The sequence below is a fragment of the Hemitrygon akajei genome, chromosome 6 (genome assembly GCF_048418815.1).
Source record: "Hemitrygon akajei chromosome 6, sHemAka1.3, whole genome shotgun sequence".
Lineage (NCBI taxonomy): Eukaryota > Metazoa > Chordata > Chondrichthyes > Myliobatiformes > Dasyatidae > Hemitrygon > Hemitrygon akajei.
Window position 1 is genome coordinate 103,188,326 of NC_133129.1, and position 26,318 is coordinate 103,214,643.

Sequence of the window (26,318 nt, forward strand, 5' to 3'; positions counted from 1 at the left end):
AGAGAGACGCAGAATCCACAGAGGGTTTGGAATGTCCTGGCCCCTCAACGATACAAAACCACGGGAAATGGCCATTGTCTCTTGGAGACGGAATTGTGTATTGAGCACTGTGCTATTCATCGACGTCCTCAAGGAATGAGCAATGTGGGCTGGTTGGGGGGATGGCATCCTCCCAACCTGACTGACATCTGAGACCCCGTGAGTAAGGATAAAAGAGGATCTGGGGAACAACCCCTTTCAGACGCACCAGGAGAACGCTAGAAATCCCGTGACAGCGTAAAAGCGACAGCCGGTGGAAAGCCCACGTGCGTCCTTTTCCATTTGCCTTGGAATTGGTGGGACTGACCACGGAAGACGGCTTAGCTAAAAGGAAAAGGACACCGACGACATTTCGAAGGATCGACATCATAAAAAGGAAAATGGGCAAGTTCTAAACTCCGTCTCTCTCTCCAACCAAAAAGCTGCAGCCTGAATGAACTTGAGTGACTTTTATAGTTCCATCGGACAATACATTATCCCCTAGACAACGATAGAGCTATTTCTTATTGATTATTATTATACCCGTGCTTTTAGATTTAGTATTGACGGCGTATATTATCTGTATGTTTGCATTGGTATTATTTTTGTGTATTTTTACCAATAAATACTGTTAAAAATAGTACCATCAGACTTCAATGGACCTCTCTATCTTTGCTGGTAAGTGACCCAGTTACGGGGTACGTAACAGGGGGCTCTGGAGTTCTTTTTTTTTTACTGTCACTTATTTTTTGGGGGAACTCTTCTGTGTTAATGGATGTCTGCAAAGAACAAGAATTCCAGTTTGAATATTGGATACATTCTCTGCTATGACAAGAGCCTCAGGACTTGCACCACCAGCTTCAAGAACAGTTATTACCCCTCAGCCATCAGGCTCTGGAACTAAAAAGGATAACTACACTTATCTATTGAGATACTCCCCACAAGAAATGATCTCACTTTAACGACTCTTTATCTTGTTATTTCATGCTCTCATTTTTATTGCTATTTATTTATATTTGTATTTGCACAATTTGCCGTCTACGCTCTTAGTCCTATTAATCCTGTTTACAGTTACTATTCTACAAGTCTGCTGAGTATGCCCGCCAAGAAATTTAATCTCAGGGTTGTATGCTGTGACATCTACGTATTCTGAGAATAAAATTTACTTTGAACTTTGAGATGAAATGAACTCTCAGCATGCATTTTTCCCATTGATTTGAATTTTTATGATTAAACAAAATTTGGGGCATGGAAGCAGAATTTATCACTGATGGTCAATTAAAAAGGTTAAGTGAATCTCTCAAAATGTAACATAAATGTGCAGAAATCTAAAATATAAATCACTGCATTCAGTTGGCATTTATGTTACATTCAGAAGTAAATAAAAAGCACAACTTTCCCGTAGCATTCTGCTTCACTTAGAAGAGTTGATTAATGATTGGTTTATTAATGAGTTTTAGCTACTAGCAATGACAACCATTTTTGGTCTTTGAGTGCAAGGGGAAATCGCCATCTGCTGGCATACTGATATATATCGCTTTTTTGCAGTTACATTGAGAGGTGGCTGGTGTTCAGATTAATTTCGTTATTACATGTACATGGAAACAGGCAGTGAAATGTGTCATTTGTGTTAACAACAAACACACCCAAGGATGCTCTGGGGGTAGCCCACAAGTGTCGCCACACATTCTGGTGTCAAAGTTCAGCAGAACAATACAAAACATAACGAAATAGAATATACAAAGCAACAAAACAACAGTAGTAAGCCATGTCCCATTCCTTTCCCTTTCTCACACACACACACCCTAACGAGAAGACTTCAGGTTCAGAAGATGCTGTATTCATGATATATTCTGTGCTCTGAGAATGTAACCTGGGGACCAAGAGAGCTAATTCTAGCCCTGCTGTACAGCAGAAGAGGACACTGGGTTGACTGGGTCAGGATTCACACCTGACAGAGTTTACAAAGGGAATCTACATGATTTACGAGGATGTTGCTGGACTTGAGGACCTGAGGTACAAGGACAGGTTTAATAGGTTAGGAGCGCAGGAGAACCAGGGAAGATTTGATGGAAGCACTGAAACAAAATTAGGAGGGAATTAGATAGGTAACTGGAAGCAGACCTTTTCCACTGAGGCTGGGTCAGATTAGAACTAGAGGTCATAGATTAAGGTTGAAAGGTCAAATAATTAAAGGGAACGCAAGGGGAAACTTCTCCACTCAGAGGGTGATGCGAGTGTGAATCAAGCTGCCAGTGGAAGTGATACATTTGAAAGAGGTCTGGACAGAAACATGGATGGGAGGGGCCTGGAGGGTTTATGGTTAATTGGATGATGCAGAATAATGTTCAGCACAGACTAAATGGGTCGAAAGGGCTGTTACTGTTCTGCAGTACTCTGGAACTAGAACTTCAGCGGGGAGCTCCAAGACCAGAGGAACACATGGTATTACATCAAAATCTATCTTCATAATGAATGCACCTGATCACACTACTGAAACCCCTCTCCACAATGATCATGAACGTGTACCCACCTGATCACATTGCCGAAACCCCTCTCCGCACTGACCGTGAACTCATGTGGTCACGCCATCAAAATCCCTCTCCACAATAATCACGAACATGTACCCACCTGGTCATACTACTGAATCCCCTCTCCACAATGATCGTGAATGTGAACCCATGTGACCCATGGTGGATTGGATAGTGGACTACTTGACAGATAGACCTCAGTATGTGCGGTTGGGAGACTGTAGGTCTGACACGGTGGTCAGCAGCACAGGAGCGCCGCAGGGGACCGTGCTCTCTCCGGTCCTGTTCACCCTGTACACATCAGACTTCCAATATAACTCGGAGTCCTGCCATGTGCAGAAGTTCGCTGATGACACGGCCATAGTGGGGTGTGTCAGGAATGGACAGGAGGAGGAGTATAGGAAACTGATACAGGACTTTGTGATATGGTGCAACTCAAACTACCTGCGTCTCAATATCACCACGACCAAGGAGATGGTGGTGGACTTTAGGAGATCTAGGCCTCATATGGAGCCAGTGATCATTAATGGAGAATGTGTGGAGCAGGTTAAGACCTACAAGTATCTGGGAGTACAGTTAGACGAGAAGCTAGACTGGACTGCCAACACAGATGCCTTGTGCAGGAAGGCACAGAGTCAACTGTACTTCCTTAGAAGGTTGGTGTCATTCAATGTTTGTAGTGAGATGCTGAAGATATTCTATAGGTCAGTTGTGGAGAGCGCCCTCTTCTTTGTGGTGGCGTGTTGGGGAGGCAGCATTAAGAAGAGGGACGCCTCACGTCTTAATAAGCTGGTAAGGAAGGCGGGCTCTGTCGTGGGCAAAGTACTGGAGAGTATAACATCGGTAGCAGAGCGAAGGGCGCTGAGTAGGCTACGGTCAATTATGGAAAACCCTGAACATCCTCTACATAGCACCATCCAGAGACAGAGAAGCAGTTTCAGCGACAGGTTGCTATTGATGCAATGCTCCTCAGATAGGATGAAGAGATCAATACTCCTCAATGCCATTCGGCTTTACAATTCAACTGCCAGGAGTAAGATATGTTAAAGTGCCGGGGTTAGGACTCAATGTATTTAAGTAAACTACTTAAGAACTTTTTAAAAGCTATTATTAATGCTTTTTGAGAGGGTGATTTTAGATGCATATCATATTTTTACGGAGTTAAGTATTGTATGTAATTAGTTTTGCTACAATAAATGTATGGGACATTGGAAAAAATGTTGAATTTCCCCATGGGGATGAATAAAGTATCTATCTATCTATCTATCACACTACTGAAACCCCTCTCCACAATGATTGTGACCATGTATCCAACCGGTCACACTACCAAAACCTCTCTCTACAATGATTGTGACTGTGTACCCACCCGGTCATACCATCGAAACCCCTCCCCACAATGATAATAACATATACCCACCTGGTCACACTGCCGAAACCCCTCTCCACAATGATTGTGAACGTGTACCCACCTGGTCACATTGTCAAAACCCCTCCCCACAATAATAATGAACGTATACCCACCTGATCACATTGCCGAAACCCCTCTCCACAATGATAATGAACATATACCCACCTGGTCACGCCGCCGAAACCCCTCCCCACAATGATAATGAACGTATACCCACCTGGTCACATTGCTGAAACCCCTCCCCACAATGATAATGAACATATACCCACCTGGTCACGCCGCCGAAACCCCTCTCTACAATGAACGTGGTGATTCTGTCCTTCACTTCGCCGCTCCTCTCATCTTGCATGGGCACCTTTGCGAAGACGGTGAAGATATCGGCCAGCCCACCATTACTGCCAGAATAGACAGACCTGGTTACAGTATGTTGCTCACTCTCACAAATCAGAGCTAAGCCAATGTTCTTTAATAGCGACATACTCAGGGATAAGGTGCCTTATCTACTGACAGCACTCTCGAGAGAACACGTTGGGAGAGATTCAAGTGCCAATGCCTCCCTGCTAATGCAGTGTCAATAGGTCACTACACACATTCTAATTTAACAGAGAAATCTCTCAGCAAGTAGAAAGTAAGAGATTGGCTATGAATTACACAGAGACAGAAGGTGCAGGTCCAACTGCAGTACACCACACACACCCTCTGTTAGCTCCATGAATGGTACTCATATTGTGCACTAACTACCAATTAAATTCACCACCAGAAAGCTGAACGTTGCCAAGTGACAATGCAGTAATTAAATTAACGCCAGCCAGCCTGCAACAGGAACAAAACAAACTGTTCAACTGCGTGCCTACAGGCTCTACATTCTGCTGAGAAATTTCTTCACAGAATTTAAATACAAATACCATTATTTTCATACATTTTCTTTTTGCCCCTTCAATCCAGGTTTCTCGTTTCTCCTTCTCTCCCACTTGACTGTAATCCACCAAATTCCCTTCCTCATCATGCAGTGGTTGAGCCCTTCAACCATCAGGCTCCTGAACCAGTGTGGATAACTTCACTCACCTCAATTCAGAACAGATTCCACAACCTACGGACTCACTTTAATGAACTCTATAACCAATGATCTCAGAAGTAGTATTTATGTATGCAAGTATTTATCTATCTGTTTTCCAGAGTTAGTCATTTTTTGCATATTGGTTATTTGCTAGTAGCTTTTCATTGACTCTATTGCATTTCTTTGTTCTACTGTGAACATCTGCAAGAAAATGAATCTCAAGGTCATATAGACATACTTTGACAATAAATTTACTTTGAACTTTGAAGGCCTCTCCTTCCTTGATCCCCGCAAATGTACAGTATAGTCATTGTTATGTGTTGTCCTCTGGAGCTCATTCCACAGTGGTCAATGGACTGAACTGTGGAGGCACTGACACAAGTGAACAGTAGGACACTGAGGAGTATGGTGGTAGACAGGCTTTTGGGAATACAGATCCATAATTCCTCGAAAGTGGCATCACAGATAGACAGGTAACTTTTGGCACATTGGCCTTCACAAATCAGAGTATTGAGTCCTGTCTTAATGAAGGGTTTGGATGAAATGTTGACTGTTTACTTCCCTTCATGGATGTTGCCTGACCTGCTGAGTTCCTCCAGCATTTTTTGTGCATTGATCTCATCTACCTGTGTCTGTTGAACCTCTTGTGTTTAGATGTTGAGATGTTATGTTGAAGTTGTATAAACTTTGGCGAGGTTAAATTTGGAATATATTGTGCACATCTGGTCATCCACCTGCAGGAAAGATACCAATGAGATTGAAAGAGTACAGAGAAAATATACAAGGATGTCGTTGATTCTTGAGGACCCAAGCTATTGGGAAAGTTTGAATAGTTTAGGACTTTATTCCCTGGAGGGTAGGAGAATGAGGAGAGATTTGATAGAGGTATGGGGTATATAGAGTAAATCTAAGTAGGCTTCTTCCACTGACGAGAACTAAGGGTCATGGGTTAAGGGTGAAAAGCGAAACTTTTAAAGGTGAACCTGTGGGTGAACTTCTTCACTCAGAGGGTGAGAGTGTGAAACTGAGTAAACGAAATTAAAGTAAATTAAATGTTTACCCCATCTATACTCCTCAAGACATGCCTGAGGAATTTAGGGATGCCATAATTGTTCCACTGTTCAAGGGCACAGGTAGATGGGCTCACTCTTGTCTGGCAGGGGGAGAATCTTAACTTGCATTATCCTCAACTGCTTGATTGCCAACATATCAGAGGCGAACCTCCCTGAGGCACAGTGTGGCTTTCGACCAGGCTGTAGCACTATTGTAGTACTACTAGTTTTCAACATTCGTCAGATTCAAGAAAAGTGCACTGAACAGAATTTGCAACTACTTGCTGTCTTTGTGGATCTAACCAAAGCCTTTGATATGGTCAACAGGGAGTTCTTGTGGTGACTGCTGTCAAAATTTGGGTGCCCATGCAGTTTCGTCAATCTCACCCACTTCTTCCACAGTGAAATCAGTGGACTTGCTTTGTCAAATGGGGAGACTTCGATGTCATTCAGTATTTCAAATGGTGTGAAGCAAGAGTATGTACTGGCACCAGTACTGTTTACTCTGTTCCTCATGTACATACTATACCACACATTCAGCACTGTATAACGTGGGACATAAATAAAAGTATGGGATGGACTGATCACTTTTTGACTTGGGTCGCTTGAAGGGCCCATACAAAAACAATCAGTAATCTCATTAGAGAAGCCCTATACGTTGATGACTGTACCCTTATGACCTACACAGAAGCCAATCTTTAGCTGCTTGTCAATAGGTTTGCAGAAGCCACTCATCTGTTCAGCCTCACCATTAGCTTACAAAGGACAGGTCCTGTTCCAACCCAGTCCAATGCCTACTGCCTCTGCTCCATCCATATGTATTGAAGGTACTCAAAACAGTGGAGGAATTCAAATACTTCAAAAGTGATGGCTCCTTAGAATAAGAAATCAGTGCTAGGATTTGTGAGGCCAGTCAAGCCCCCAGGTGCTTGTGTTCATGTGTGATGAACCAACGTAACATCCAAAAAGCCACGGAACTCAAGGTGTACAGTCATCCTTGGCAGTCCATTATTTGGCTGTGAAACCTGGACCTTATACAGAAGGAACCTTAAAATGCTGGAACCCTTCCATACACATAGCCTGTGATCAATCCTGGGAATCTGTTGGCAGGACCGTGTCATCAACCTGGAAGTCCTTGAAAGAGCAGAGAGCACAAGCATAGAAGCAATGATTCTACAAGCCCAGCTCTGCTGGACAGGACACCTTAGATGCATGGACGATTTCAGAATACTCAAACAATTGCTATATGGAGAGTTGTCGCAAGGAAGAAAAGACGGGGGGGGGGGGGGAGGGGTGTGACCTCGTAAGAGGTTACAGGACTGAGTGAAAGCCAGTCTTGCACATGCTGACATTGCACCTAAGCAGCTTGAGCGGAGTGCTCAGGAATGGACGGCGTGTCCTGGTAATAATATCCTCCGACAACTCCCAAGAAAAGTCGCCGTTCAGATCTGGTCACTGCTCGAAAGAGGAGAAAAATGGCCACATCAGTAGCTCCAACAATGGCTGGATGGTTTACCTGTCCTTACTGTCAACGTTCATGCCTTTACAGAATCTGACTGCAGAGCCACCCCACAATGCACAAATGATGAGCCGCACAGTCATATATCATTGTGGGAAATGACAGATAATCAACACCCCTCATAACATTGCACTGGAAACATGTACCTTAATCTCATTTGCACTTCCCATCGCAAACAAGAGAAAATGCTGGAAATCTGAGCAACACCCTTCAGCAGTCTGAAATGTCAACTGTACTTTTTTTTCCCACAGATGCTGCCTGGCCTGCTAAGTTCCTCCAGAATTTTTTGTGTGCTGCACTTCCTATCATATCTTTTAAGACACTGAAAAGCCTGAGCAGTGAATCCAGACATGAAATGAACTGTTTGTGAGGCAGAGCCTGCCTCTTCCACCCATAAGACATAGGAGCAGAATTAGGCCTCTGAGCCCAATGTGTCTGCTCCACCATTTCATCATGACTGATCCCGAATCCTACTCAACCCCATACACCCAGCCATGCATAGAGAGTGCCACACCCACCACCAACCAGACCCCAGTACCTGATCCAGATTTTGCCCCCATTCAGGGTGTAGTACTTTCCACAATCACTTTTGATAGCGGTGGTCTTGATAGACGCTGCGTCTGACCCACTCGCTGGTTCCGTAAGACAGAAGGCAGCAATAGTTTCACCTGGACACAAATTACTTGCATTTATATAACACCTTGCATTACAGCATGATGTCCCAAAATATTTCACTGCTAACAAAACACTCTTTGGAGCAACGTAGGAAACCATACAGGCAATCTGTGCAGAGTCAGGTCCCAGAATTAATATCATGACAATGTTGGTGACACTGGCTCAGTGCTAAATGCTGACTCTGACATAGCAAAAAAAACATAATCTTGTTATTCTTGAAAAAAATAATCTTGGAATTTTTATAACACCATCCTATTAGGCAGAAAGGGCCTTGGTTTAACAGTGCACTCAAAAGACAGCACATCCAACCATGCAGCATTCCCCAAGTACAGTCCTGTCGAGAGCGAACATTCGCAAGGCAGGGACATCACACACACCCAGGGTCAGACACAGAGTGAATCTCCCTCCACACCGTCCCATCACACACACCCAGGGTCAGACACAGAGTGAATCTCCCTCCACACTGTCCCATCACACACTCCCGGGGTCAGACACAGAGTGAATCTCCCTCCACACCGTCCCATCACACACACCCAGGGTCAGACACAGAGTGAAGCTCCCTCCACACTGTTGCATCATACATTCCAGGGCAGGACAGTATGGGTTGGATATAGTAAAATTCCTTATACCTGGACACTGATTCACATCCCACCCTAGATGTTTTTGGATGAACACAAGCATATCCTCTTTTGACTGTTGGATTAATGTCATGAATATCAGGGAAAGGAAAGCAAGGGTGGGATAGGTCTATGTAGCTTGTCAGTAGGTCAGAGTGTCAGTGGGGAAATAGCAAGGGCACGCTACAACTATCACAATGAATTTTAATTTCTTAGCAAGGTTATCATAGAAGAATTTAAGGAATGCATCAGGAATCTCTTTTTAGGGCAGTTCATTGCCTAGCTTATATAGGTGTGGGCTTTTCAGATTTGGTCTTGTGTAAATAAGAAGTATTAATGAGGAATCGAGGTTTAAGGGGCTAGTAACCCATTTATGATAGAATTCCAAGTGGATTTTGAGGGTGAACAACATACATCCATAACCAATGGTTTCAGTTTAAAAGGGGACAAAATTTAATGGATTGAGGGAGGAGTTGTCCAAGGTGGGCTGCGTAAACGAACGAAGGGTCAGGTCAGTAGAGGCATAGTGGCAAATGTTTACACCGCAGTTAGTCTACAACGCTCAGCAGGAGTTTATCCCTGTCAGAAGGAGAGATTTCATGAGAAAGAGTCACAATCTATGGTTAACAGAAGAGGTCAAGGATAATGTTAAATTGGAAATAAGTGAGAAGATAAATTTTGAGAGAAAACTAGCATGTAGTACAAAAATGAACAGACTATATACACAAATAGCAACAGGGCAGCAAAGGCAAATAGGACCTGTGAATGAGGCTGGTGAATTAATAACAGGAAATATGTTGAATAAATATTTTGCAACAGCAGAATATATTGCTTATTAAAATCTCTACGAAATCAGACAGGCTAATTTCAAGCAACATGGTAGAACATGGGCTCAACACCAACTGCCTTTTGATCTGCTAGAGTAGTAGCCTGTGTTCTATTGCTATATCTATGTTTAAGGATTTGGACTACAGACTTTTTTCAGTCTTATAGCTTTTATATTCTATGTTTTTTCCCATTCTTTCTTTTTTTAATGTAGGGTTTGGGGTCAATCTATTAGTTATATTTTGTGCGGGGGAGGGATTATGGGGTTGATAATCTTGTGTTCTTTTTTGAGGTAGGGGTGGATTTGCTGTTTCTCTTCGTACAGACTTACATGGTTTTCTTTGTTTCATGGCTATCTGGAGAAGACAAATCTCAGAGTTGTACATGGCATACATACTTAGATAACAAATGATCCTTTGACAGCACACAAAAACTTCAATTAGGAGGGATAAGGTATTAGAGAAACTTAGGGGGTTCAGAATCAGATTTATTATCACGGACATGAAATATGTTGTTCTGCAACAGCAGTACAGTGCAATACATTAAAAATTACTAAAAGATACAATAAGAAATATAAAAGGATTAATAGATAATGCATAAAGGTGGACAAGTCATCAAGAGCTAATGAGCTGCAAATTAGGATTTTATAGAAAGTTGTTGCAGGGACAATAGACCATTGTTTTAATTTTTTCATAATCTGCAAAATGCCAGGAAGGCATGGATTGACAACAGCCAATGTAACTCCTCTGTTCATAAAGGAGAAAGGCAGGGAACAACAGGTCACGTAGTTTAATGGCTATTCTTGGCAAGATCCCCATGTTAGTAATTAAAGAGGAAATAGCTAATTATTTAAGACAGGTGAACATAATTAAACCCAGTCAACATAGTTTTATGGAATCACCTTTCACAAACTTGCTCAAATTCTTTGAGGATGTAACAGGGAGGTTTGGTAGAGGGGAACACACAGAAACTGCTGGAGGAACTCAGTGGGCCAGGAAGAGTTTCAGGCCAAGACCCCTCATCAGAACTGGAAAGGAAGAGAAGTCAGAGTAAGAAGGTGGGGGAGGGGAGGAAGAAGTACAAGATGGCAGGCAATAGAAGAAACTGGGAGAAGGGGAGGGGTGAAGTAAAGATCTGGGAAGTTGATTGGTGAAAGAGATTAAGCGCTGAAGAAGGGGGAAATCTGACAGGAAAGGACAGAAAACCATGGGGAAAAAAAAGGGAAGGAGAAGGAGGACCAGAGGGAGATGATGGTCGGGTAAGTAGATAAGAGAGAATGAAGTTCTAAAGTGGAAAAAGACCAAATTTGAAGAAATGAGAAAGGATCTAAAAAGCGTAGATTGGGACAGGTTGTTCTCTGGCAAGGATATGATTGGTAAGTGGGAGGCCTTCAAAGGAGAAATTTTGGGAGTGCAGAGTCTGTATGTTCCCGTCTGGGTTAAAGGCAAAATGAATAAGAATAAGGAACCTTGGTTCTCGAGGGATATTGGAACTCTGATAAAGAAGAGAGAGATGTATAGGGGATTTACTTGCAAGGGCATGTTGGTCAGCATCAATGAGTTGGGCCAAATAGCCTGTTTCTATGCTGTATTGCTCCATAACTCCATAACATGTATAGGGAACAGGGAGGAAATAAGACGCTTGAGGAGTATAAAAAGAGTAAAAAAAATACTTAAGAAAGAAATCAGGAGGGCTAAAAGAAGACATGAGGTTGCTTTGGCAGTCAGGGTGAAGGATAATACTAAGAGCTTCTACAGGTATGTTAACAGCAAAAGGCTAGCAAGGGATAAAATTGGTCCTCTTGAGGATCTTGAGGATCAGAGTGGTCGGCTATGTATGGAACCAAAAGAAATGGGAGAGATATTAAATGGGTTTTTTGCATCTGTATTTACTAAAGAAACTGGAATGGAGTCTATGGAAACAAGGCAAACAAGTATGGAACTTATACAGATTGAAGAGGAGGAGGTGCTTGCTGTCTTGAGGCAAATCAGAGTAGATAAATCCCCAGGACCTGACAGGGTATTCCATTGGACCTCGAAGGAGACTAGTGTTGAAATTGCAGGGGCCCTGGCAGAAATATTTAAAATGTCGATATCCACGGGTCAGGTGCCGGAGGATTAAGTTTAAAGGGAACTTGGGGGGGGGGGGGGGGCTTCTTCACGCAGAGAGTGGTGGGAATGTGGAATGAGTTGCCAGATGAAATGGTGAATGCAGGCTCACTTTTGACATTTAAGAAAAACTTGGACAGATATATGGATGAGAGGGGTTTGGAGGGATATGGCCCAGGTGCAGGTCAGTGGGACTAAGCAGAAAAATGGTTCAGCACAGCCAAGAAGGGCCAAAAGGCCTGTTTCTGTGCTGTAATGTTTTGTGGTTCTATGGTTCTAAATGGGAATGGAGAATGGTGAAGGTGAGGAACAATTACCGGAAGACTGAGAAATCTATATTTGTGCCATCAGACTGGAAGCTACCCAGATGGAATACGAGCACTCCTCCAATCTGAGTGTGGCCTCATCGTGTAATGTGGGCAACTGGCAGGTCACGTACTTTGAAATGAGAAATAAAAAGTAGATTACTGTCAAAGTGGAGAATGACTGAACGCGAGTGAAGTTCAAGGGTATATGAATCATAAAACCTAACAGGCAGGTCCAACAAACAGTTAAAACAAAGGGCATTTTGGTACTTTTGTTATAAAGAAATTGGAGTTTGGAAATAGGGGGTTTTATTCCAGTTGTACAGAGTGTTGGTGACGCTACACTTGCAGTACTAGTTTTGGTCCCTGTACGTAAAAAAGACCAACACTGGAGGGAGTCCAAGGGAGATTCAACTGGGTAATTCCTGGGATGAGGGGGCTGTTCTTCCAAGACAGACTAAATAATTTGGGCCTCTCTTCTATGGTGTTCAGAAGGATGAAGAGTGGCCATGCAAACATATGAGATCCCAAGGGGTAGATGTTGGGATGTTTTCACTGGAGAGAGGGTCTCCAAACAACAGGACATAATGACAAGGTAAGGAGAAAGTACTTTAAAACTGAAGTGTGTAGGGATTCCGACTTGCAGAGGGTGGATGAAATTCTCTGTCCCGACTGCTCATGGGAGTTGCAGTGTATTTAAAGTGGAGATAGATAAATATTTGATAGAAAGGGAGTGAGTGTTTGGGGAACTATCATACCACAATTTGACACCTAAGTAGGGATCATTTTCAATACCCAGCCGACTGTGCACACAGTGGATGTGAAACTCTTTGAAAGAAACCCAGTTCATTCCTGTGCCCACCCACCACTGCACAGTCACTCCACCCTGACCCTCTGCTCATCCCTGCCCTGTTCCACTGCTCAATAACACACACCTGTAGCCAGCTTTGGAAGGTATTTCTTCTTCTGGGCATTGTTTCCAAACAAGAGGATTCCCTTGAAGCCGATGGATTGGTGAGCACCCAGAGTGATACCCACACCCAGGTCATGCATGCCAACGATCTCAACCAGCCGAGCATACTGTAATATAACAACATTAGTGATGAGGTGCAGGAAGACTTTACCCCTAGCTCTCTCTGCAACCTACAACCCTATCTGGGCTCTGCCCGACCTTGGCCACCATAGCTGATTGTGGGAGTGACCTGGAAAACCCAATGAGTCCCATCATTAGGCAACATCAAGTAAGAGGACAGCAGAGGCCACTCAGCTCTTCCATCCTGTTCTCTTATTCCACATAAGCAAGGTTGATCAATGCCATATTCCTGCTCTCCTCCTTCAGGCCTATTGTGTCCATAATTACAGTCAGTGCGTTTGCTCCAGGGGCTCTCTGTTGTGGAGGATCGAGTATCCTGGGATTGAGATAAACACGTGAGATGCTGGAAATCCTGAGCGACACACACACAAAATGCTGGAGGAACTCAACAAGTCAGGCAGCATCTATGGAGGGGAATACACAGTCAATGTTTTGAGCTGAAACCCTTCATTAGGACTGGAAAGGAAGGGGGCAGAAGCCAGAATAAGGAGACATTTAAAGTGGAGGTTGATAGGTTCTTGAAAGGCAAGAGTAAAAGTTACAGACAGAAGGCAAGAGAATGGGGTTGAAAGGGATAATAACTTGGCCATGATGGAATAGTGGAGCAGACTTGATGAGCTGAATGCCTTATTTCTGCACCTATGTCTTATGGTCTTAAATCTCCTGTTCTTCTGCTGAACTCTGGATTGACAAAGCCTGTATTCAGCAATCTCTCTTGATACAAATGGTTAATCTTTCCTGCACTCACTCTATGAGAAACATTTTCATATTTTAGGGAGCCAGCCCAAATTTGGGGAGGGAAGTAGATTGTTAACATTTTATGTTGACGACCTACATCGGCTGTCCATTTTCCTACACAGATGCTGCCTGATCTGCTGAGTTCTTCCTGTAGTTTGCATTTTGCTGTAGATTCCAGCACGTGCAATCTCTTGTGCCTCTGTGTCCTTTCTTGGGTAAATGCATATAACCTTACTGTAACAACGTATGGCCATTCAGCCCATCACGGATGCAGTGACTCAAAGTGCCATTCACCTTTTAATCTCCCTATCGGTAAATCCTTTTTCAACTTTCTTGCTCCTGTGCCACCCAGCTTTGCTTTTACCAGTAGAATCTTGATCAAGCGCAGCACGATAGTATAACATTTAGCGTGACGTTTTACAGCATCAGTGACCAGGGTTCAATTTATGCTGCTGTCTGTACGGAGTTTTCTCCACAACTATGTGGGTTTCCTCCCACATTCTAATACACATGGGTTAGGGTTACTGAGTTGTGGGCGTGATATGCTGGCTCCAGAATTATGGCAACATTTGCCCCCAGCACATCCTTAGACCGTGTTGCTTGTTGACACAAATGACACATTTCAAAGTACGTTCCGATGTTCATGTGACAAATAAAGCTAATCTTCATTCAAGATTGAGATTGAGAGTCTTTCTCCTTTAGAGGAATGAAAACTGTCAGAGTCAGATCAGTGACTGCAGAGGCACCGCTGGAGTTGGGTGCCCACTCCTGCTCATTTCATACATTCTCACATAGCAGCATAGGTCAAAGTAGGCAGGAGTTTAGACATGGAATAGTGAGGTAATTCCAGAAGTGCCGGCAGGCAACATGTTTTACCTGTGTGTTGGTAAGTCCGAGTCCCCCGAGCTCAGAGGGCACCTGGAGACCGAAAGCCCCCATCTCCTTCAGGCCTTGCATCGTACTGTCCTCCACCATCTCCAGGGAGTCATTAGCTGCTGGGTTGTTGACCTCCTGCAGAAGGAAGAGATGAAGACCCATCAGAGCACTCAGCTACACACATCATCTGCCGTCCCCTTAATGGCTTTCCTCCCAACTTCTCAACGTGGTGGGTTACCCAAATCAGGGGGATTAGGGGAGGATGCTGGACTAGAGGGGGTTACAGAGATGATGAGGGATGACAGGGAGGTGGGGGGGCTACAGAGATGGGGAGGGGTGTATGGGCCATAGGGATTGACAGAGACAGGGAGGGGTGTAGGACCGAGGGGCTCACAGAGATGGGGAGGGGTGTAGGTGTCAGAGAAATGATTAGGGATTAAGAATATGTATGGATCTGGTCACCTACCTAAATCTAGAACAGCACACACACAAATTTTGAGGAATTCCATACATGCTGTCTGATGTGCTGAGTTCCTCCCGGGGGGGGGGGGGGGCGGGAGAGAGGTAGGTGTGTGTGTGTGTGTGTGTGTGTGTGTGTGTGTGTGTGTGTGTGTCTGTGTGTGTGTGTGTGTGTGTGTGTGTGTGTGTGTGTGTGTGTGTGTGTGTGTGTCTGTGTGTGTCTTGAGATCTCCAGTACCTGTAGAATCGCTTGTGTATTAAAAGCTTGTGCTTTTTCAATGTTATTATTTCACATCTGGCAATGCCAACTTGGTTCTGTGAACGGGAAGTCATGCTTGACTGGCTTTAGAGTCCTATGGGAAAGCAACACAAGCTGTAAATAATGGGAAAGTGGTGGGTGTACCAAGATCTCTGGGAGGCATTCAACAGATGTTACAGCAAAAATTATTATAGAAAACAATCTGATGGGGGGGGGGGGGGGGGAAACACACTGGCCTGGATAGAGGTTGCTGACTAACAGGAACCAGAATGGAGATATAAATGATTTTTTTCTGTCTGGTAAGAAAAATGAAAGGTATATAAATGGGACTTAACTTTTTACAATTTAATGAGATGAATGGAGGGACCAAAGGAATCATTAATTTACCGATGATACATTGGACATCATTGGAAAAAGCTGCACTGGGTTGCAGACTCTGCCAGCTCCACCATGGATGCTAGGCTCCCTACTGTCGAAGACATCTTCAAAAGATGGTGAAGATCATGAAGGACCCTCACCATCTGGAACATGCCACCTTCTCATTGCCACCATCAAGGAGGAGGGGTCTAAGAACACTTTCTGAACTATTCTGATTAGCAGAGGGACAGCATGTTCCAACAAATTCCCCTGAGAATAGAAAGCTAATGGGAGGGGCAGGGAGGAAGTGAAAAGGATGAAAGAAATGGTGAGGTTAAGTGACATACCTCAAAAAACTTGCTTACTGGCCCCGTCAGTTCTTGGAGAAACTGAGCCTGTTCATCATTGAGAACTGGACAAACACACATTGAAGGGCAAATATTAGAAAACTCTTTGCTTAGAACTCGATATTTTTGTTCTCTCCCTCTCTGCCTCCTTTTTCCTTCTCTCTCACCCTCCTCTCTCACTCACTCCCTCTCCCCCTTCCTCTATCTCTCTCTTCTCCCCCGCACTGTCCCCATATCTTTTTCCTCTATCTCTTCTCTTCTGTTCCTTCTTCTCTCTGCCTCTCGCTCCCACCCCTCCTTCTACCTTTCCTGTGTCACCAGCTCCTTTTGGTACCTAGAACTGACTGCAATCCAGCACACTCTATTTGCATTCGCTGCAACACATGTCCAGGATAGTTGTCACAATGGCATGCCAATGACTGTTCCACTTCTATTCAGAAGACCCTAAGTACATACTTGGTCATGAAAATATGCTTCTGTAGTCATGTGCAATGCGTTACCAGAGAAACACACGGAGGCAGAGAGAGCTGAACTCAGAATGCCTTTACTGATTCAAAATCGTGTGCTTAAATCTCCCCTCCCATGGGCCCGTGACTTGCAGGGCGGATGTGACGTCAGACTGTCCCCGGAAGGTGCGCCCTGAGTGGGTGGTTCCAAACGTGCTACTGCGTGTCTGCCCGTGGCTCCCGATGGTGGTTCGAGTCTCACGTGTGCGGGCCGCCACACCCCCCCCCCCAGAAATGTCCATCGGAGAAGTGGAGCCCCCAGTCTGTGTGGCTTGCCTGGGTGGCCGGCCTCACCAGCGCAGCGCGGGTACCCTCACTGGTTGCTCAATGTCCAAGTGCGCTGGTTTGAGGTGGTCCACTGTAAAAGTCTCTTGCTGGCCACCCACCTCCACGACACACATTGTGCCCGATCACCCTGAAGAGTCCTTCGTATGGCCGCTGTAGAGGTGACCTGTGCATGCCCCTGCGAATAAAAGCATACTCACAGTCTCGGAGGTCTTTAGGGGTGAAGGATAGCGTGGGACCATGCCTGGAAGTTGGGACCGGTGCCAGGGTGCCTACCTTGTCCCGCAGCCTCATTAGCACCGCTGCTGGAGTTTCTTCCGAACCTCGGACCTCTGGTATGAATTCGCCTGGGACTGTCAAGGGGGCGCCGTAGACCAATTCTGCCGAGGAGGTGTCCAGGTCCTCCTTGGGGGCTGTGTGGATGCCCAGTAGGACCCAGGGAAGCTCATCTGTCCAGTTGGGGCCCCTGAGGCGCGCCATCAGGGCTGACTTGAGATGCCGGTGGAATCGCTCTACCGGGGATGGTATGTTGTGGTGTGATGCAGCTGGGTGCCCAGGAGCTGCGCCAGTGCTGTCCACAAACCAGACGTGAACTGCGCTCCTCTGTCGGAGGTGATATCAGTCAGGAGGCCCAACCTAGTGATCCAGTTTGCAATGAGCATCCTGGCGCAGGACTCAGTGGACATGACTGTGAGTGGTACGGCTTCCGGCCAAATGGTGAACCTGTCTACCATGGTAAAGATATACCTGGCATGGGGCCGACGATGTCCATGTGGATGTGTTAGAACCTTCTGTGCATCGGCTGAAAATGCTGGAGGGGAGCCTTCACGTGCCGCTGGATTTTGGCGGTCTGGCAGTGTACACAGGTCCTACCGCTACCAGCTTGATGGACGCACGGATGGACCAGGTCGTGCAGCAAAACAGCGGTGCGGTAAGCCGGGATCTCGGTGTCCGACCATTGTGCTTCCGCCAGTGCTGCATAGTCTGTTCCTGAGGACGATATGCCTACTGAGTGGAGGCAGGGGCGAGACAGTGTGTCGGCGACGACATTGTTCTTCCCTGCGATGTGGGGGACGTCTGTGGTGAATTCTGAAATAGAGGACAGGTGCCTCTGCTGCCGAGCCGACCATGGGTCCGATACCTTGGCCAGTGCGAAGGTGAGGGGCTTGTGGTCCGTATACACGGTGAACTCCCTTTCCTCGAGGAAGTACTGGAAATGCTAGACAGCCAAGTAGAGCGCTAGCAAATCTCTGTTGAAAGCGCTGTACTTCACCTCTGGTGGCCATACGTGCCGGCTGAAGAAAGCGAGAGGTTGCCACTGGCCCTCGACGAGCTCCTCCAGACTCCGCCGACTGCCGTGTCGGAAGCGTTGTCTGTGAGTGCCGTGGGTACATCAACTCTCGGGTGCACTAGGAGGGCCGCCTTTGCCAGTGTCTCCCTGGCCTGCTCAATCGCCTCCATGGACTCCGCATCCCATGCCACTTCTTTGGCATTACCGGCCATCAGGCTGAACAAGGGTCTCATGATGAGTGCCGGCGGCACGAACCGATGATAAAAGTTGACCATCCCTACGAACTCCCTTGACCGTGCTGGGCTTGGGGAACTGGCAGATGTCCTGGACCTTGTCCGGTACGGAAACTGCGCCATGTCGGTTGACTCTGTGGCCCAAGAAGTCGATCTCCGTCAGCCCGAACTGACACTTCGCCAGACTGACTGCCAGTCCGTGGTTGCTCAGGCGTTGGCAGAGCTGGCACAAATGTGCCACGTGCTCTTGGCCACCAGGATATCGTCCAAGTAAATGAAAACAAAATCCAGGCCGTGTCCCACCGAGTCCATGAGCCTTTGGAAAGTTCGGGCTGCATTCTTGAGACTGAAAGGCATCCTCAGGAATTCGAACAAGCCAAATGGGGTGATGAGGGCTGTCTTGGGCACGTCGTCGGGGTGCACTGGGATCTGATGGTATCCCCTGACCAGGTCGATTTTCGAGAATATGGTCGCTCCGTGCAGGTTCGCCGTGAAGTCTTTGATGTGGGGTACCGGGTATCTGTCTGCGGCTGTGGCGTAGTTGAGCCTTCTGTAGTCTCCACAGGGCCTCCGTCCTCCTGCGGACTTGGGCACCATGTGCAGCGGGGATGTCCACGGGCTGTCTGAGCGGCGTACGATTCCCATCTCTTCCATCTTTTTAAAAGCTTTTTAAAAGCTGTTATTAATGCTTTTTGAGAGAGTGATTTAGATGCATATCATATTTTTTACTGAGTTAAGTATTGTATGTAATTAGTTTTGCTACAACAAGTGTATAGGACATTGGAAAAAATGTTGAATTTCCCCATGGGGATGAATAAAGTATCTATCTATCTATCTATCTATCTTACGGAACTCCTCCTTGGCGAGGTGGAGCTTGTCGGGTGGGAGCCTGTGAGCTCGGGCGTACAGTGGCAGTCCTTGCATGGGGATGTGGTGCTGCACACTGTGTTTGGGGTCGGCCATTGAGAACTGTGGGGTGACTATGGAGGGAAATTCCGCCAACACCCTGGCGAATTCCTTACCCGAGAGGGTCACAGAATCCAGGTGGAGGGCCGGTAGCTTGGCTTCTCCGAGCTGGAAAGTCTGGGACGTCTCGGCATGGACTAAATGCCGGCCTTTTAGGTTGACCAGGAGGCAGTTGGCTTGTAGGAAATCTGTCCCTAATAGTGGCTGTGACACCGCTGCCAACATGAAAGTCCAAGTGAAACGGCTGGACCCGAAATGCAGTGAGATATTTCGCGGGCTGTACGTCCGAATACTGGTACCATTTGCAGTGGTGAGTTCGGGGCCTGGGACTGCGTTACGGGTGTCCATGTTCGAGGGGGGGAGTACACTGACTTCGGCCCCGGTGTCTACCAGGAAGCGTCGCCCGGAGTGTCGGTCCCAGAGGTACAGGAAGCTGTCTCGGTGGCCAGTCGTTGTAGCCATTAATGACGGCTGGCCCCGGTGTTTCCCGGAAAAGCACATGGTGGACGGCAGCGGTGCGCAGCCTGAGCCCCATCTTTGGTGATAGAAACACCATTTTACCAAACTTTTGTCTTTTTCCCCCATGGGTCTCGATGGCTTCGGTTGCAGGGCCTGGGCTTTGGGGCGTGCGATCGTGGCTAGGCCCATGGAGGCTGCTCCACGTTGCTTGCTCTGCCAAAGGATGTCTGCTTTAGCCGTGACCCTGCGTGGGTCGCTGAAATCCTCACTCGTGAGGAGGAGGCGAATGTCCTCTGGCCATTTGCTCGAGGAACAACTGTTCAAATAAAAGGCACGGCTTATGGCCGTCCATGAGTTCATGAGCTCGGATGGCGTGAGGTCACCCAGGCCGTCCATGTGTAGGAGCCGCGCGGTGGGAAAGCCTTAAGCTTAGTGTTCCTGTCCTCTGTTGGTGGCTGGCGTAGGAAGTCGATGATCCGGCCTGCCGTCTCCTGGTCGAGCGTGCTGACCACGTAGTAGTACCGCGTGGCGTTGACTGTAATGTCTCTGATATTGAACTGGGCCTCAGCCTGCTGGAACCAAACGTGGGGCTGAGTGGCCCAGAAAGTCGGTAGCTTCAGAGAGAGCGTGCTGTGCGAGTTGCTCGAACTCATGGCTGGTCGCTGAGTCGCCGGCTCCAGATGCCGTCTGGAACGTTGGGGTCACCAATGTAGTCGCGCACAACACGCTACTAAAGAAACACACGGAGGCAGAGAGAGCTGAATTCAGAATGCCTTTACTGATTCAAAATCGCGTGCTTAAATCTCCCCTCCCATTGGCCCCTGTGACCTGCGGGGCGGACGTGATGTCAGACTGTCCCCGTAAGGTCTGCCCGCAGCTCCCGATGGCAGTTCGAGTCCCGCGTGTGCGGGCCGCCGCACTTCTTAATATCAAGACCAGTATCAGAGAGAGCTGGCACTGAAATGTTGTTAAGTGTTTGTGATATTAGCATTAGATGCTGCAGAATTTACCTTGAATTTGACAGGATTCCAGCGAATAGGAAACTTATAGAACAGAGAACAGGCCCTTCTGCCCTCAACATAATGCCAATGTAAACAAATCTTTCCTGCATGCTCATGTCCCTATTCAACCACCTCATAAACATCTCTATCATATCAGCCTCCACCACGACCCTTGGCAGCCTGTTCCAGGCACCCACCGGAAAAGGATACGCCATTGGCATTTCCCGCCTAAGGGTGACCTCCCTCTCAGAGGTGCTCCTGACAAACACTGTCATCCTGTTTACCTATACAACCGATGCAGTTTGAGCCTTATGAATACTCCAGCAAGTAAGTATGACTCTTTTTAGTGGTCTTCTAGAGTAAAAACAGCTCTGAACATCCAGTGAATGGACAAGGCTTTCAGAAAGTTCACTCCAATTTTCTATTTGCAGGCTCCCACTAGCCTCCTCACAACATAAGTATTTGTTCCCACAAGAATTGAAGCTTTACCTTTCTTGATTGAGTCTGGACAGACCAAAACTAATGTATCAAGGGCTTCAGCTACTCCCACATCTGCCTCTGAAAACTCCAGCTTCACTGACAAGTAAACTAACTTTATACGGGTAGTCATCAATACCAGAGCTCTAGGGCACTGAGAAGCATCAATGGTAAGTGTGTCAAATGCTGGTTATAGAAGGATCCGAACAGCAGAGTAACCTGAGAGCCCATGTCATGTATGACTCTAGCATAAATACCCTGGAGCTTGGCCCTGTTAAGCCTTCAGGAATAGTGTTTTCCTTGATACATTCATGGGAATATGTTCCTCCGAGACACCAGGCTGTTCTCTCATTGGGTCTCCCCGAGATTTCCTGACTTCCCCTGTTTAAGTAACAGTTGGTTCACTTTCCGAAAGTTTTTCCATTCCTCACACTCCCGCTTAAAATGTCCATCCTCACCACAGTTGTAACAGGCAATACTGGTTGCTCCCTTTCTCAAGGGAAAAATAGCGGGTAATATAGGGTATTAGAACTCCGTTCAATAGCGGCCCACTGCTTAGTATGTCCCATTCGTCGGTCCGGCTCCCTAACGGAGTTTTCATCCTTGCTGGTAGCACCAGTTGATATCAACTGAGATACCCCAGCTCTCAATTCTTTCACGAAATCCTGTACAACCCCCACCTGTGGGACATCAGGGGTCACTACCGAGGACTGTGCCCTGCTGACGGAGGCCTCTCGCTCCTCCATTGTATTTTCCTCCTCTCTTGCTTCTCTGATCAGATCAACAAACGAGGGAGGAAGATGTGACTTACCAGACATTCAGAGGCTTAAAGCAATCACATCATGGACTGTGCGCCCATCACAACTTGGTCCATCCTTAAATGATTCACATCAGCCAGTAGAATGGCTCCTTTATGCTGCAAAGAGCAGCTGTCTCTCTAGTTGAAGAATGTAGGCTGAAAGTTTCTCCCCTTTCTCCTGGAACATGCTCCTAAACCCCATCATAAACTCCACTGGGCTTCCCGTCATGCCAAGAACGCTTTCTAATGCCTGCATATAGCCTGCGGAAGTAGCAAACTGGTTCTTCTTCTTGTTTTACAGCGGTTGGCACTCAGCTTAATGGCACATTACCACCATCTTCTACTCCGGAGTGTGGATCAGATGATAGCATTACATTCTAAATCCCTTCAACCATTCTCTCTCTCTCTCTCTCTCTCTCTCTCTCTCACACACACACACACACACGCGCACGCACGCACGCACGCACGCACCTACCCACCCACCCACCCTAATCTACACTTTATCCTTCCTTCTTTGGTCTTCCTATTTACCCTATTCCTGCTTATCTATCATATCCTATAAAAAAAAACCCTGTATCCCTTAAGAAAGCTAAAAGTACCCTGACCTGTGTTCTCTCACCCATGCCCAGTAACCCTTTTAATGTGAATTCCTGCACCCCCAATTCCCTTAGATTAATTCTCATCATCTCTCTCCGTATCCCATACTTCCTGCAACTCAAAATTACATGCTCTACTGACTCCTCTTCCTGACATTCCTCACAAAAACCTGCCTGGTGTTTCCCTATCATTTTCAATGTTTTGTTTAGTGCACAGTGCCCCAGACTCAACCTAGTCCACACAGTTTCCTCTCTTCTGTATCCACTGCCTACCCTAGTACCTGTAACACTCTTTTGTATTTGGTATAAATGCCTCCCTTTCCCCTCCCTGTCCCAACTTTCTTGCCACATTTGGATGATTTTTCCCCAGATTACACACTCAGCCTCTGCCTTATTGTGTGACGAGATCTGAAGGATTATTCTAAAGTGAACTGTTCCTTTAAACGAGAGAGAGAGGGAGCGAACAGCTTGTGTACTAATTCAGCAGCAGGACAAGACAGAAAGTCTGAGTTGCCTTGGAAACTGAAAGGCGGAGCTATATGATGGACAGCTGGTGCTCTGCACTTGGAGATATACGCAAGGTTAGTTGACTTTTTAATCAGACACACACCAGAGACACACAGGAGACACACGACTCCAAAGGCAAGGAGGACACTGGTGGGCTTTGTGGGCCCACGACAAGAGTGGGGTTTTTGCTCACATTGTGGACAAAGGAGTGACCAGTGGAATGCTATCAGTGTGTTTAACCCTGGTCTGGAGTTGATAACTCCACCACAGAAGATGGCATCCCCTTTTCTGTGGTCACAAGTTGGTGACTTTTAAATAAGTTTCGGGAACAGGAGGATGATGTGGAGGATCGGCATCAGCATTGGAAGATAAACCAACACTCCAACTCTACTCAAACCTGAACCAGAACTGAACCATACCACCGGAAGACTGTATCACCTAATCACCTGAGCTGGGGAAGCTTGGGAACCTTATTTACTCACCTATATATATGCATATACTCTGCTAACCTGTTTACTTTATCTCGTTTTATATTACTTTATTCACATAGTTACTAACAAAATAGAGTTTATAACGGAAGACTCGGACTCCAGGTGTGTCCATTTCTGCTGATTCTTCTTAACCCATTACAGGATACGTAACAACTGATACTAATGTGCATTTCTATATTTTCTTTCTTTAACGCCCTCTTTGCCAACTCATCCACCCTCTCATTCCCTTACACCCCTACATGAGCTGGAACCCATAGAAATTTTACCTGATCTCTCTGATTTGCAACTCTTGTGACTGACTGAAGGACTTCATAAAATACATCTGTGTGTATTTCACACATTTGAGTGAAAAGACCTTAAACTTGCTAGAACTGAGGATGAATCTGAGTATATCAACACCTTGACTTGTCTAGCTTTCTCCACCTATCGCAACGCAACCAACACTGCCAACATCTCCACTGTATACACCCCTAACTTATTAGATGTTCTTCTGCTGATTCCAATTTCTTTTGCTGGTATAGCCATCCCAAACCCTGTCACTCCTGTTTCAAACTGGTTCTCTGCCTTCAAGGACCTCCCCACTTCAGTAGCCAGACCTTTTAGACTCTACACCAGTTGATGTCTTTTCACATTATCAGATCACTAATCCAGCACCTGTAATGTCTACTCTGCCCAAGTCTCATATTCCTCCTCCTACCCGGTGGTGGGCTTCACTCCCGAGAACACTCCCAGTCTACAATATCTTTGACTCCCCAGTGGTGCACTTCGCTATTTATCCACCAAGAACATAACTGCTGATACCAACTCAGAATTTTCATCCCTCGCTAGAGGACTCATTAGACCTTTCACATCAGACTACTCCTTTCCCTCACTCCGCAGAAACAAGAACAACTTGTCTTTAAACTCTCCGACCTCAGCTACAGGAAACTTGGTTTCCAATTCAGCACCCTCACCTATACTCCCCTCTTCTCTGAGAGTATGGATGGTTCACAGTCCTACCTCTCCCAGGACCCCAATGGTACCAGGCAGATCCACTCCTGTCATGTCATTGCTAGTCTGAACTAAAACGACATCTTTCCCTGCCATTTGATCAAACTGCCATTCCATGATCGTAACTTTCCGGTACTTTAATGGTACTTAAAACCTTAATCAACAATTCATCAGTGCTGCAGATATCCACACTGCTCAGAAGACAAGGATTCATTACAGGAATCTCTTTGAATCGCACCAACACTTAATCCCTATGGTGTCCGTAACCGTGTATCTCAATCACTTTCCCAGACAATAGTTTACCACAGGCTTAATACAAAACCACTTAATCAATTCTTAGAGCAAGTATTCAACGAATTCAATCCCAGATGAGCCCCCACAACAAAACCCTTTTTTACTAGGCTGAGCGTAGAAGGTTGAGGGGGGACTTGATAGAGGTATTTAAAATTATGAGGGGGATAGATAGAGTTGATGTGGATAGGCTTTTTCCATTGAGAGTCGGGGAGATTCAAACAAGAGCACATGAGTTGAGCCTTAGGGGGCAAAAGTTTAAGGGTAACATGAGGGGGATTTCTTTACTCAGAGTGGTAGCTGTGTGGAATGAGCTTCCAGTAGACGTGGTAGAGGCAGGTTCGGTATTGTCATTTAAAGCAAAATTGGATAGGTATGTGGACAGGAAAGGAATGGAGGGTTATGGGCTGAGTGTGGGTCAGTGGGATTAGGTGAGAGCAAGCGTTCGGCACGGACTAGAAGGGCCAAGATGGCCTGTTTCCATGCTGTAATTGTTATATGGTTATATAGGCGTCTCCAGAGATCAGCTCATTAGACCCTCGCTAACAGCCGCAGAACTCAGCAGTGTAGAAATGACTTGGGTCCCACCAAACCTGGGAGTTCGGGATATCTCACCCACCCAAACTCCGATCCATGTGAATACTGTGTAAATTTAGCCTCTATGCAATTGTCAATCAGCAAAGAATAACAGTCTGCACAATGCATACAGTTATAAAGAAAGTACATTTATGAATGTTAACGTAACCAAACAGTTATTAAATTAAAAAAAGCTAAACAGCCCAACATAATTAAAGCAGACAAATGTGTACAGGTTGGGGGAGCTCAAATCTTCCAAAAGGATCACACACTCCCATGGATCAAATCCTACAGCCAGTTCTCTCAAGCTTCTTCTCTCTCCATCTCCTGCCAGAAAAAAAAGACCTCGACCCACCTCAGTATCCATCACAAAACTTCTCCCCCAGCGTTCTCTACAAACTTCTCTCAATTCCACCATACCGATCAGATGACACAACAATTCCTACGCATCCCTTATCTTTAACGGTAACCTAAACACTCCCAGCAGAACACACAGCTGCTACATGAGCATTAGCAGTAAAACTTTTACCAGGGCATTACATACAGCTGCAACATGATTTTCTGATTCTTATATTTTGTGCATACCACACAGCTTTATCACTCTTA

At 46.0% G+C, this 26,318-nt stretch overlaps 1 protein-coding gene across 1 annotated transcript in view; it reads right to left on the bottom strand.

Annotated features, from left to right (window-relative positions):
• The window catches only part of LOC140729828 (very long-chain specific acyl-CoA dehydrogenase, mitochondrial-like), a 113,681-nt gene that overhangs the window by 60,856 nt on the left and 26,507 nt on the right, over window positions 1–26,318 (bottom strand). Inside the window, exons 5-9 of the mRNA XM_073050041.1 lie at window positions 16,245–16,309; window positions 14,823–14,957; window positions 13,051–13,195; window positions 8,124–8,253; window positions 4,227–4,352 (exon numbers count right to left, since the gene is read on the bottom strand). Coding sequence (XP_072906142.1) covers window positions 4,227–4,352; window positions 8,124–8,253; window positions 13,051–13,195; window positions 14,823–14,957; window positions 16,245–16,309 — 601 coding nt within the window. The remainder of the gene's footprint in view (window positions 1–4,226; window positions 4,353–8,123; window positions 8,254–13,050; window positions 13,196–14,822; window positions 14,958–16,244; window positions 16,310–26,318) is intronic.